This window comes from Cuculus canorus, chromosome Z (assembly GCF_017976375.1).
Source record: "Cuculus canorus isolate bCucCan1 chromosome Z, bCucCan1.pri, whole genome shotgun sequence".
NCBI lineage: Eukaryota > Metazoa > Chordata > Aves > Cuculiformes > Cuculidae > Cuculus > Cuculus canorus.
In genome coordinates this window covers 47,786,968-47,801,635 of record NC_071441.1, presented here as the reverse complement: position 1 = coordinate 47,801,635, position 14,668 = coordinate 47,786,968, and the positions used below count along the sequence as shown (strand labels likewise).

Here is a 14,668-nt window from a genome sequence, read left to right as displayed (position 1 = left end):
CATACATGTATATGTACACATAAGTGTCCTCTCCATTCAAAGGCTGAAACTGTTCCAATTTCCCTATTTTAAAATTCTTGTCTTCTTTGTCATTCTTGAAAGTTCCAGATTGATGCTTATTTACTGAGGTTCATTCAGACACTGTTTTGAGCCTTTTTATACCATCACATTGTTGGCAAGGGGAAACAAGCTTGGAAAAAAAAAAATAGAGTTGTGTTTACGGGTTAGCACTAGAGAAGATGATCTTTCCCTGTGGTAAGCATTTGCAGGTATAGAGGGCATGTCAGTAAGTGGAGACTAGTGACTAGAATGCAGTGAAAATTCTGCACTGCTTGATTCTCAGAAGAGACCCCAAAGAGACACCTGTATGATCAGTCATGGACAGGGCCACTTTGTGCTCTTTGGGTGTGCTTGCTCCTCAGGTTCTGTCTTGCCTCTGAATGCATCGCTGTGTGTAGTCTTGGGCCATGCCGTCATGCTGTCTGGTGCAGGACGGGGTGGGTCTGCAGACTCAATCAGGTGACTACAGAAGACAGCTGAAGCTGATTTCCACTGCTGATTTTGGGTGGTTTTCATCTAAACTGTGGCCAGACTGTGGTGGAAACACCTATAGGTCAGTGTGTTTATTCTCCATTCTTATACCATTTCTTGTCATCACAGGATGGACTGTGATCCCACACACTTGTTAACAGCTCTGTTACCAGCTATTATCTTGTGGAAATTTTGATTGTAGCTTGCGTGTAGTTTCATAGCTGAATCTAGAGGAGATGTGGGGTCAATGCGTAGCTCAGGGACTCAGGCTTCAAGAAAATTCTACATAAAAAGCCAACTTAGGATGTAGTTTGACTTTTTAGAAAAGCAGTGGGAAGTGTACAGAAAGAATCAGAACATTTGGGCAAACATGTCTTTCCCAAAAAGACATTAATAACCATTTTAACAGTATTATTTACCCCCTGCTGCCTCACTGGAAACTGCAAATTCTAAGTTTAATTTCAGAATGAACCATTTTTGTCAAAGCCAGGCTGATTCAAAGCCCTAAGCAAATTACAGGGTTTGTTGTTGAAAACGTCCATGTCATAGAATAGGTATTTATTTTATCCTGTAGTTCTCCAAACAGAAACAGAAAAGAGCTGCTGCATCTTCATTACAGGTGAGTCTGCGAGAAAGAGAAGTTAGGTTGGAGTTTTGTTGGGTTTTGTTTTGTTTTAATAAACACTTCTTTAGATGGCAGACATATATACAACAGAAGAGACTCGTTGTCTTCTGCTGGCACATGGAGGCAGCGTTTTCATATAGCATGTCCCTGTAATGCATAACTTGCACTCTATCCTGTGTCCTTTCAGATGCACTTCATCTCTTTGTGCTGGTACTGGTTAGTTTTAACAAGGATGCACAGAGACCTCCAAAAAGTGCCACCAGGAAGTATTTCAGAGATCTCAAAGTAATACCTCTGTCACTTAGCCAGTTTGGACGTAATCATCCGAAGCATAGAGAATATTTCAGAGAAATAAAGTGTCCATGGAGAGGATTTCTGCACAGAAGAGAGGAAAGAAGCAGAAACAGTCCAAGAGGAATGTCTTGGATGAGAACAGAAGGTGAACTACAGGAAGAGGATTTTTTTGGCAAATGCTTTTTCTAAAGGCCCAAAAGAAAAATGGAAAATTTCCAGCTCTAATTCTGATTGGATTTTACTGCCCTTTTTCCTTCCTGAAATACTTTGATTTGTACTTACATCCAGTAGTGCTTGGACACTTCCAATGTATTTTTCAAAGTTGTTTAAAATACAGATTCATGAAGCCAATTTACAGCACAGAAAAAACACCTTGTAACTGTTAGCCACTCGGTTGCTTTCTCAAAATAAAGCTGCAGGTTTTTCTGAAAAGGAAACAAAAATGTTGTCTATGGAAAATATTCAAAAGAGCATGCTTCTTTTGGAAAGAAGTGCTAGTTGTTCATATGAGTTGAGTTTTTAAAGCATAATCCATAAAATTTGGCTTATGAAAGTTAGCTCACCCATGACAGGTGAGGAAAACAGAGGCTGGGATTTCTTTGGCACTTGTTTTTCGTTTGTTTGGGATTTTTTTTTCACAATTTCCTAGGAAGTCAGAATTTGTTTTCATTAATAAGACAAGAGTCAGAGTATGTTAACACCCAACTCACAGAACATACAGAGCTGGTTCAATACCTACCAAAGAAAAGGCTGATACTGGAAGAATCTGTGAACACCAGGAAATATCCCTCAGCTGGAGAGATTTGCTCCCGAATCAGAGGACACATGACTGAGGCTGTTTATGCTTGTACAGTTCTTCATACCATCCAGAGCTACATCGGGTGGTACAAAGTGACTGTACTGAGGGAGGAAATGAGTGACTATTGCAGTTTGCAAGAGAAAATGTGGCCGTTACGAAAATCTGTAGACACAGAAAATAATGAAATGAGAGCATTTTTGGCTGGGTTTCGATATTAATATTACATAACCCTAAAATATTTCCTTAACTTTACACCAGGACATATGCTTTTCAGCTCAAGTGTCTTTGAGTTCTCTTTCAAGTCGTAACCCTATAAATTTGCTTTATCAGTACCTGTTGATTAGTTGCTCCCTTGTTCCTCACATCATCCTTGTGAAATTATAAATGAAGATAGTTATGCTGGTTTCCTGAAGACTAGTATTCAAGATAGAGAGAGATAACAACAGACTTATCCAATGAAGTTCTCAGATGAGAAGTGCCTTTTCCCTACACATTTTCCCTGCCTCTGAAAATATCTCCTGAATCTCTTTAAGGATTGTGCATGTAGATGCATGGAGTTAGAAGTATTAAATGGGAAATATATGAGTGCAGAAGTTTCAGGTAGCAGTTGCTTTGATTAATTGTCTTATGATTTGTGGTTGATACATTTTAGCAAGTATAGTGTGTAGACCATATATAATTACAAAGTATAAATCAAGGGCAGGAGTTTTTGCTAGTTTATGTTAGCTGGTTACTGAGTATTCGTATGTATTAAACTTTGGTGTAGTTTAAATGGCAAAGATTTTGTCTGAACTATTTTTTCCACACCTGTAAATCAAAAATGTCTTTGTGAGGTCAGCACGGGTTTTATTAGTGAAAATCTGGTGTGACTTCTGCAGCTGGGCTTTTTCTCAAGAAGGTTAATCACAAACTCAATATTGGTCCCCAGGCAGTCACTGGAGTGACCTCCACCGACTTTGGTGGGCTTTAGTTCATCCCTGTAAGGGCTCTACAGCACTTTAAGCGGAGAATGCTCATGCCCTGTGTGACTCTGGATATATGAGGTAGAAAAGAATAATGTCAAACGTAAGGCAACACACCTGAAAAGTTGTGCTAGCTGTGAAAGGTGGACAAACTCCTTTCTGTCATGTTTTTTCTGCTCAACAGCTTGTCCACCAGGAACATACAAGCCTGAAGGTTCACCGGGTGGAATCAGCACTTGCATCTCATGTCCTGATGAGAATCATACTTCTCCACCAGGAAGTACCTCAATTGAGGATTGTACATGCCGTGAGGGATATCGTGCTGTAGGACAAACCTGTGAAGGTAAGTGTTTCCTTCCGGGAACAGAATACCGCTGGGATGCACAGTGCAGTGCTGACACAATTTTGTTATTTCTGTTTGTGCTGTGAAGAACATGTCAAACTGCAAGCAAGATTCTCTGTGTCGTTTCAAATTAGCAAAAGTGCCAAAATGCAAATGAAGTTGGACATGAAAATAATTGTTTTCCTTCAGTGGTGTATTGCACTGCAGCTAGCATCTTAACTCTGTTGTGGTTGTTCAATTATTTAGTTGTTCACTGCCCTGCACTGAAGCCCCCTGAAAATGGTTACTTTGTCCAGAATGTCTGCAACAATTACTTTAATGCTGCCTGTGGGATCCGATGCAAAGCAGGATTTGATCTTGTGGGAAGTAGCATCCGGCTTTGTCAGCCAAACGGCCAATGGTCTGGATCGGAGGCTACTTGCAGAGGTATGGATGTCATGTATTTTTCTGTTGGATTAGTTTGTTCTTAACAATGATTTTCTCTGTGCTACATAGTTGGGGGTCCAATTCTGATCCTGTTAGCTTTTGAGGGAAACAATGTTCCAAGGGAACAATCACTCTTTTCCTCCTTCCTAAAGTGGAAGGACATCTACAATAGGAAAAGCAGAGCAGTATTTACTAGGCAGGTAGTCTTTTGCAAGTGAATCTACACACTCCTTCTTTAAATCTCTTTCTATAGATATAGTATCTACACTATGTGAATCCAGCAAGGGTATATTTGACTATGAAGAAGTCAAATATATAACAAGACCTTTGCCAGCTGGGTATTTTAGAATATCTACCAGGTTCCTGGCATAAATGGGTATTGGCACTGGGAGACATTAGGCATGGAAGAGTTCCTTTTGCTTTCTTACAGTTCCTTCTTTTGAAAAGTAGGAAAGCTTGGGCCTTGACCATGATCTTCAGAAGAATTTTTGGTGCAATTTCACTAGGGAATAACTGGTAGTATCCTAGAATTTCTTAGAAGTACCCTGGTTCACTGTAAGAGAATGACAGCTGGGAGATAAATAAACAGAAGGTGTGAAAAGGAGGAAACATTGGAAAGAACGTCCTGAAAAAGATTGGTATTGGAGCTCTAACAAATACTAGGAACACAACTGTACTATGTTATCATTTGTCCCTGCCTGAGGTTGGGTTCTTGATGATTTAGAAGGGCTGATGCTTCCCCATGTGATCCTATTTGGTATGACTTTCAAGGAGCACCCGAAAAAGCAGGTAGCAGACCTCATCCTTTGTTTAAGTTGAGTCAGATGCACTTGACATTACTATACTGCACTGGAAGCTAGTAAATAAGAAAATGTCCACTTCTCCTATAACTCTTGGCCTTGCCTTGAGTTCAGGGAAAGAGGCAGGATAGACCCTGTGAGTCATTAGCACTTCATGCCACTACAGCAAACCCTGCAGCCCTTAAAGAAACAGCAAGCCATGGTCCTGAGAGGAATGATTTGAGCTAGAGATCAGTTCCTAGGGATATTCTTACGTAGCTATTCACTTCTTACATTGCAGGACTCTCCTTCAGATAACACTGGAAAATTTAATCTTCCTTTATAGCTTCCAATGACAGAAGGCAGGAAGGAAAAACTTTCAACAGAAAATAAATTGCTGTCCAGTACCATGAGGGTATCTTGAGAAGCTAGACTTAGAGATGTTGACTTTCCTGTAGTCAAAAAATAGACTGAAGATGTATGCCGCAAAAAAGCACCTGTCTGTCAAAGCTTCTGTCACACAGTAGGTTCCAGTAAAAAACAGCTGGGAAAGAAAGGATCCTTAATCTTCACTGTCCATAGAGAAGTGAAAGATTCTAGTACTTGAAAAACTTCCTGGAGTATTTAAAAATATTCGCCTACGGGGTGTTGGTGTGATTTTCCATTAACAAGGAATTCGTCTGGACATTTGGGGAAAAGTCTGCCTTGAGATACTGTCTTGATGCTGAATTAATAACCACTGAAGCACTGGAAGGATGTATTTTTGCTTTTCTTGTGCCATTCTCCACCATACTGAAGGCTTCCAATTAAATATTAAAAAAAAATCTACCTTTGCATGTGCTGGATCTGCTAGTCTTGATTCACTCAGACTATGAAAGGGAACAAGATCAAAGGCACAGTTTATAGCTGTCTTATTAATCCCAGGAGTATTTTATCGCATAAATTAGGAGGGGAGACTGAAGGAAAATCCGTTTGCACTCCTTTGGATTTTGACATTAAACACTCCTCAGTCGTTCTGCCAGTGAAAATCTGCTGTGCTATTGGGAAGTGATTAATGTAGTCATGTCATGCAATTAACAGTGACCCATGAAAAGTAACTACAGAACGTTTATTTAATGCAGAAAAATGTATTAGGAGAAAACCCAGAGCAAGCAGAATATAATGTTTTTGTTGTTTTCACTGACTTCATGGAAATATTTCTTGGTCTTGGAAAATGGCTTATTGACAAGAGGATGGGTTTGTGTTTAATGCATGGAACCATAGCCAGAATAAGATGGGCTCAGTTACAGGTTTCTCCCAGGGCCATACCAGGGCCATACCCTGGGAGACACTAGATAAGTGTCAACATTAAAACATGAAGGAGTCAGGACCACTGAAGCTCCTGTAGTGGTGCTCCTGCAGCTATGCTGTCCTTCCAGAAGAGGTAGTTAGACTTACCAGGCAGCGGAAGGGAATGTGTTCTTTGAAGGGCCATTAACATTGATGAGGGCATCCTCAGTGCCCTTAATTCACTCAGGCTTTCTCAGTAGTATCCTAAATTTTGGTAGCATTTGCTTGCTCTTACCACAGATTCAATATTAAAGGCTTCCATAGAAACCTTAAAAGAGAAAGCCTATTTTCTTTCATATAAAGCATGCATGGCTCAGCTGTAAAGTCTTTTATTGCTCACTTTACTACAATAAAGATACTGCATAGCAGGAAGCTGCTGTAAACCTCAGGGTGCCACTGGTAGGATGGAAGCTTCGGGACCTTTTTTATACTCTTAAATACACTTCCTAGAGAATGCCTTTGTGTATTCACACATGAGAGTAATAGTACTTTCAGGGACTAAACAACAGATAGTGGTAATGGAAAAATATATTGGGTACATCTGAATGGCATTTTTTCTTTATTTATTTATTTCCTATCCAATAGACGTAGGTTTTGCTACAGACTTTTTTTTTCCCCCACTTAGATGCTTCCAAAAATGCATTATTTAATGTATATTTTCTGTAGCTTTGAGGAGCTTGTAGTTACTGGCATTTATACAGTGGGCACTGTATAAATTTGAAGGAGCACTCTGGTTATATGCCCATTTATTAGTTTGAGGGTGTATAGTGATCTATTCAGTCTGTGTGTCCACTTGTAGTTACGTCCTGTCTCACCAGTGTGCAGAGTCAAGAGCTGCTGAGAAATGAAGAGAAAGCTGCCAATTAAGCTTACTTTTGAGTGCATTTGGAGATGAGCTCATGATTTGCTTCCAACCTAGTGGTAGCAAGGATAGGTTAATTAGTAAGATCAAAATCCCAAATTACAGTGGATACAAGTCTCTGAAGCCACCCATTACCAGACTTTGTGCTACTGCCAGCAAGGCCAAAAGAAGCTGTGGTAAACAATCAAGGGAGAACATAGTTTAGGGAACTGCAGTCTTCTTGGTTATATTTTGGGGCAGTCACACTGTTTGCCTTGGTGTGTTTTTCTCCTCTGAATACCTGTTGAACATACTGAGCAATAATCAGCCGGCTTCAGCTGAGAGCAGTGTTTTTAACTATAAGAGTTTTCCGCTGGTTTTGGAAAATCAGTAGCTGGTTATTGAAGAGAGGAAAAGGTGCACTAGGACCCCAGCAGGCATGTACACATTTGGCATGCTTTACCCAGTTATTGTACATGTATCGTCATCACATAGTCGTGGCCAGATAGCAGGTGTGTAAAACTTAGCTGTTTAGGGAATCCAAAGACCAGGCAATGTGTATGTAGCCTAGAGACTGTCCAGAGGGGAATAAGGGGACAAATGCAGAAGTGCAAAAGAAAGAGGTCCTAGTAGAAGAGCTTGAGGTTGTGACGTAGAGCATAAGTCCAGGCCATACCAGTGCTAGTATTTTTTTCTTCTTCACTATCGTTCAGCTGTTTCAGGATCATTCTTAATTACAGTATGGCTTTGTGTTAAATTGCCACATCAGGATTCAGTAACAAAACCATAAGACAATCTGAAGATCACCCTTCCTTTCTGCATACGCACCCTGCACCAGACTACCTTCTTCTTGGCATCACACTGCCTGCAGTGTTTGTGAGACATGTCAGGAGAAAAGCCTCTGTTCTGAGCAGCAGCTGGGGCTGCGTCCATGGGGAGCCCTGCACCTGAAAGGGTCTCTGTCTAAGCCACAGCCTGATTTGTTTGGGTTTATCTCTTGTGGTCCTGTTATCTATGAATGCCTTGTATTCCTTCTTCCTCTTTCCCCCACCATGCTGAATGTCTGCTGTTCTGATTTATGGAGGCTCGCATGTGTCTGTGTCTACATCAGTACACTCCAGAGTGCCTGATAATGTTCCTGAGCACTGAGACACTGTCATCTGGCCTGTTATTAAACCCTTAGCCTTTTCCCTGGTGTGCACTCAGCCTATACCAGATTGCCAGCTGGAAATTGCCCAAAGAACTCTCAGACATGGCTGGGGGATTAGAAACTTCCAAAAGACGCACACTTTTCCACAGGATTCCATTTGCCTGCAGCTGGCCTGCTTTGAAGGCAGATAGACGTTACTAGTGCAGGCCACACACTGTGTGCCAGATGCCTTCGAAGACTGGGAACGTTTCTGAGCACAGTTAGTTTGCTAGCCTGGACTTAGAACTTAGGTGAGCTTGCAAGTGTGTTCCCAACCTCATGCATGCTATTTAAGACTCTTTTTCAGGAAAAGGAAGGCACCTAACCTTTGAAAAAAATCAGACGTGGTCCAGCTCTGTTCCCTAAATTTATACGAACTACTGTAACCAGTGTACAAGCCAATACCTGTCACACCCCTGAAAACCTGGGCAAACTAGTGTAACTCCACTAATTCTCAGTGCTGCACAGTGAACTGATACTTTTTTCCCTTTGCAGTTCGAACGTGTCCCAAACTTCGGGCTCCTGAAAATGGACACATTAATTGTTCAACGGCTGATATCTCCTATAAGACAGTATGTTTTGTGACCTGCAATGAGGGCTATGAAATAGAAGGAAACACCAAACTCACCTGCCAGGGAACATCGCAGTGGGATTCAAAAGAGCCAAAATGTGTGGGTAGGTGCCTGATCACACTGTTCATGTCAGAATGCAGTCTTTTCTGACATGCTGTCATGAGTAAGAAATTATCCGTGTTTTAATATATGATGAAGCTAATACAGTAATGAGGATTTGTCTATTTTTTTTTAATACAGGTATTATAAGTTGGGGAGAGGCAAATGAATTTATAAATGGAGAAAGTGGACAAGTTATCATTGAAATCCAGCACAGGCAGATGACTAAAATGTTGCATCTGGTGAATGTTAAGACACTGTCACACAGTGTGTTGTAGGAAACATGGAAATTGTAGATCTGTACAATGGATTAAATGTGAATAACCAGGGGACTGGGCTACAATCATAAAGCTAAAGATGACCTCCAGACAAGGACTAAGGTGTGCCAGCCAGGTACTGTAAGTGCCAAGTAGAGAAGTGGCAGTTGTCACTTTTGCTGAACTCTCAGCAGGAAATAGGAGTTAGGGACCGAGCACCTATGTCAGGATTCAGAAGTTGCGCCAGATGTGCAGGGATAGTTGAGCATATATTGCTGTTCCAGAAATAAAGGATTGTAGATTTCAGAAGTACCCATTTAGGACTAGTGACAGGTGAAGAATTACAATTGAAACACTTGCAAGGCTATACTGCAAAAAAACCCACAAGCTTAACGTCCAGCGATTCAAAAACTGATCCAGGGCTGACTAAAGTCAAAGTACATATCACCTATGTCCAGTAAGTGTAGTGGCAAGTAGGGTTACCTGTGGCTATTTTTTACTGTTTTACTGCAGACTTAAAAATGTGAACTTCGTGTGAGACAAGGGTGAATTTCTGACTGTAGATATGTTCTCTAAAATGATGAAAATAATCCACAAGCATTAATTTATCAAGAGAGTTTGTTAAGAGATCCTAATCTTTCTTCTGTTGAAGTCAGTAGAAAAACTTCAATTAACTTCAAAAGGAAGGGACCCTGAAATCCTGTTGGAAGATTATAATTGGAAGATTAACTCTATTCATCGGCTGAATTCACCCTTCCTAGCTTAGCATTTTGATTATTAAAATCCAACTCTACTGTGTATCAGAAGATTTCTTCACACCATGGAATATTGCCTCCATTCCTGGATTACCCGTGGCAATAGCTTATTTTTGCTGAGTCTGAAAATCTAGTATAAAAGTTACCTTTGATTATCACAGAGGGAAGAGTGTTAGCTGAAAAATGTCTCTGCTACTTTTTGTCATGACTGGTATTAAGAGCAAGCTTGCTGAGAGTCTTGTTCAATATAGATGTGTGGGGCTTTATCCAGGGAAGGATGCAAATCAGAAAACTAATATAATATACTCCTCAAAAACTACTCTTTGTACTCAGTTTCTGAATGTCCATCATTATCATGGAGGTATCCTCCATTTATTTTTAGGCGAAACAGCTCCTAACTATTATTTATCATCTGCCACATAAAAGATAACAGAAATCTTGACATATTTAGGCATTTGTAGTTGGTGATTTTTTAGTTTCCTACCCTTCCGTAAGAAAACCAAAATTGAATTGGTTTCAGTCTCTTAACTTGAAACAGATTTCTTGGACCTCACAGTGGTCTCCTAGCTCTTTTTCTGAATGCATTTCAGTTTGAGCGTGCATCAATGCAAGGTTACTTGCATTAAAAGTTAGCTCACTGAGACTGTACTGCAACCATCTGTAAGCACAACTGACACTGTACCATAACATAGCCTCATTGTTTACAGTCACTTCTGTGAGGTCTGTTGTCACACACATCTTTTTCCAAGAGACTAGGAGTTAATGCAAATAAGGTTATTACATATGTTTTAAATTTTCATATTTTTCATGAAAGGTGCTGTTAGCAATTAATTACTTATGAGTTGTTTAGATATATTATAGATGGCTTATAAACAATATATCTGCTGAAAGGGAAGATTTGTTGCAATCTGAAAAAAAAAGTTCCAAAGCGATATTCTTGTGTTTCCTTCACCATTGGCTAAAGATTATTTATCCAGCACATTAAAATTAATTCATTTTGAAAGATGCTGTTGTCTTTGCTTTGTCCAAGGTTTAGTGAAGAAGGTAGAAAGATATGGCATCCAGAGTGCTGATGCCACCTAGTGTTGAAAGAATTGCTACACCACACTTTAATTGCAATTGACCGGTTCTTTCCCTGAAACATTGTGTTTGCAAAGAGATTGAAGGACAGAGGCATGATTGCTTGGTGATTTTGAAGTTCATCTTCATGTTCAGAATTATAATACAGTGTTGTGGTTCATCACAGGCAGTTGCAGACAAAAGCATGTTACTGTCTTTCCCTAGAAGTACTTTTTCCCTTCCTCTCTATTACTTCCCCATCCATATGAATAATACTATGGCTGTTACTCTGCTCTTCACTAAGTCCAGAATTCCAGTGTCAGCTTGATGAAATTCTAGAATGGAACACAGATGAAAAGACCTTAACAACCCTGTTATGGGTGTCTTTTCTGTTAAAAAACTGTCCCACTTAGAAGAGATTCCCTCGGTCTAGATATACTGAAGCTTATCCTGAATATTTGCCAGGTGTTTCAGGACTGCGCTATACTAGGATTTTGCTAGTGTAGTTGGAAGTGCTTGTGCTAGGAGGGCTGTTACTGCTTCCCAAATAACTGCAGTTTTCTCTCGTGTTCATGCTTACAATTTCCCAGTCTTTTTTCTACCTTTTCCCTGAGTAGTATATATTTTAATCCTTTAAGCTTGTCTTTTCAAACATTGTTTTTTGCAATTTTGGATCTCTCTGTTTTTGTCAATACTTTCCTGCATTGAGCACCCAAAATTTAGGGTTTGGGGTTTTTATTTCCGATTGAGCCATTTTACATTTTTTAGTCAACAGTGTCTGACTGAAGCAAACAAATATGTTAATATTTGTGATTTTTGCATCCTGTTAAAATGAAGTGGAGTTATTAATTGTTTGGACTTAAAAACTATTTCAGTATTGAGAATGTAAAGGCAAGGAAGTACTTAGAAAGCTTAAACTCTAAATTTTGTTTTGTACAGAAGAACCAGTTTTCAATTACTCACTGCGTAATTTAGGAGGGAAGAGGAAAGGCATATGAAGTGTTCTGAATGTGAATCACTTCTGTGTATTTAAAACATTTCTAAGAGATGAACAGAGTATTCCCTTCTGTAGCTGGGTTGGGTTGCTCTCTACGTGCCGTTTGTGTAAAGACCTGTCTGCTTTCTTCGCAGTCTGGCTGAAGAGTTACAAGACTTCTTACTGGCTATAAATAATGAAACATTTTTTCTTGTCATTTTGTCTATTATCTGTTGTAAGAAACACTACTGAAAGTCTATGAACTGCATTCATGGGATACCCCTTTTTGCACAGTTTGTTAATGCCTCCATGTTTTAAGTAAAAATAGTATTCCTTGCCTCACATGGTAAAAACAGCAGTTCAAAAATGAAACAGGGCTTTTCTGACAAATGAACCCGCTTACACACATTGTGGTTTCTGGAAGTTTACAGTTTGCTGCCTATGGTCTTCAGAATTTGTAATTTTCAGTTTTGGGCCCCTCACTACAGGAAAGACATTGAGGTGCTGGGGCGCATACAGAGAAGGGCAACGAAGCTGGTGAAGGGGCTGGAGAACAAGTCTTCTGAGGAGCAGCTGAGGGAACTGGGTTTTTTTACCCTGGAGAAAAGGCAGCTGAGGGGAGACCTTATCACTGTCTACAACTACCTGAAAGGAGGTTGTAGTGAGGTGGGTTACTTTTCCCAAGTAACAGGTGAAGGTCAGTTTTCGATAGAAGGCAACGGAATGTAGCTACAAATCAACCATGAAAGCTAAAGTTGTAAAAGAAAACCAAAACCAAAACAAAGAGTGAGATACAGTGGAGCCACATGAAGAATACTGTGTTTCTGCCCCCCATCTGAAAAGCATGAGCGAGAAAATAGAAGACCTGATATCCTGTGTGCTGTTTACTTCAGTCAGGATTGGAAATACAAAGCTTCAGCAAGTTTTACTGGTTTGATGCATTCATAGCACATGCAGAGTCTTAAAAAGTCTTCTATACTTTGTGTTCCCTCTGAGTTGCCATATAATCTTATTTGCAGAGTTTTTTTAATGTATATTTCATGTATGTCAGTTAAAAGATTTATCCTACTGATCTTTTGTAGAAATGCGTTGCCCCATCCTCCAGAAACCAGCAGGTGTAACACTTCTACCTCCTGAATGTGGACTGGAGCCTGCTGTTTTTGGGGCTGTGTGCAAGCTGAGCTGTCCTCAAGGATTCGTCTTGTCTGGAGCTAGAGAAGAACTAAGGTGCATTTCATTTGGGAGATGGAATGCAAACATCCTGGATGCTCTGTGTAAAGGTAGAGACCAGCACAAAATCATTTTTGTGTACATGTGTGCAGGATTGAAGGGAAGCACACAACAAAAAACTGAGTGAGGACAGGTTTGAAGTGGGGAAAACCTGATATAAATATTCTGCAAGAAGCGTTGCCTGTACCACTATAGCTTGCCTGTCAGAATTACCAGTAGTTTGTAATAAAAAAGACGGAATGCTTGAGTGCCGTCTTATAGTGCTTATCATCAACTGTCTCTCCTGGGATCGAGCTCTTAAATCTGTTGTTGGGAAGCTGCCTGCTAAAAGGCCTGATGTGCAGGTAAATTTGAAATTTCAAAGTGGAAGTGAGAGCTCTTAGATTAAAGATAGAGTGGAATCTGCACCTACTAACAACAGCCGTAATAATACTGGGGTAGCACAGATTATTTAAGTAGTTGGAGCAAATCTGTAAAGTCTGTATAAACCCTGGTAGGTAGACAGACTGTAGAGCCATAGTTTTTTCAGTTGTTCGCATCCAGCTGTGGAGCACTCAGCCCAGGAAAGACATGAACCTGTTAGAGGGTCTAGAAGGAGGAACATAAAAATCATCAGAGGGTTGGAATACCTTTCTTATGAGGAAAGGGTGAGTGAGTTGGAGTTGTTCATCACAGACAAGAGAAGGCTCCAGAGAGACCTTATTACAGCCTTTCAATACTTGAGGGGGGCTTAGGAGAAAGGTGAGGACAGAATTTTTAGTAGAGCCTGTTGCAGTAGGACAAGGCATAATTATTTCAAACTAAAAGAAAGTAGATTCAGGCTAGATATAAGGGAAGAAATTTTTCACAACGAGGGTGGTGAAACATAGGAAGAGATTGCCCAGAGATGCCCCATCCTTGGAAATCGTCAAGGTCAGGCTGAATGACACCCCATGCAACCTGATCCACTTAAAGATGTCCCTGTGCATTGCAGAAGTATTGAACTAGAGGATCTTTAAAGGTCCCTTCTGACCCAAACTATTCTATGATTCTGTGATTCCATTATTCTGTGATTCTTCGAACTGACTATGTTCAGTTGTTGACATGACCTCAGCTACAATGTGCAAACGCTGAGGCCAGAATTGGCGAACACAAGTGCACAGACTGTAGAGGTGGGCAGAAGATGGTTACGTGCATTTAAGTATGATTATGCCATGTTTACCTACATCTTCAAGAAATGTTAGGTTGTTTATTCCCTTACACATATACACACCTACACACTGAGTTGGAAGGTGTTTGACTTTGGATTATAGGAGGATATAAGCAAAAGTGCAATTTGTCTGGAAATACACTATTCACCAATTCCTGAACTACTGTGCTCCTAGAACTAGTGCTTCCACCCCAGACTGGGGCCCTTGCTGGCCACTGGGTGAAAGAACAGTACAGAAAACAGTTTTGGCAGTCATCATGCCAGGTCGCTACAGAAACTGAGGTGGGAACTTTTTTCTCTGTAATGGCCAGGAAGATTTTATCCCTCTCTTTAAACATACTATTTCCCACTCTGTAATGTACCACATTGTTTTTCTGAATCTTTTGTGTAAACCTGCGCCAAACCGCAGATTT

The 14,668-nt window shown here is 40.3% G+C and overlaps 1 protein-coding gene across 3 annotated transcripts in view; it reads left to right on the top strand.

Annotated features, from left to right (window-relative positions):
• The window catches only part of SVEP1 (sushi, von Willebrand factor type A, EGF and pentraxin domain containing 1), a 133,745-nt gene that overhangs the window by 42,330 nt on the left and 76,747 nt on the right, over window positions 1-14,668 (top strand). For all 3 annotated transcript variants that reach the window (XM_054053676.1, XM_054053673.1, XM_054053675.1), the window contains exons 4-7: window positions 3,396-3,554; window positions 3,801-3,980; window positions 8,614-8,793; window positions 12,919-13,116. In XM_054053676.1, the coding sequence (XP_053909651.1) occupies window positions 3,396-3,554; window positions 3,801-3,980; window positions 8,614-8,793; window positions 12,919-13,116 (717 nt within the window). The remainder of the gene's footprint in view (window positions 1-3,395; window positions 3,555-3,800; window positions 3,981-8,613; window positions 8,794-12,918; window positions 13,117-14,668) is intronic.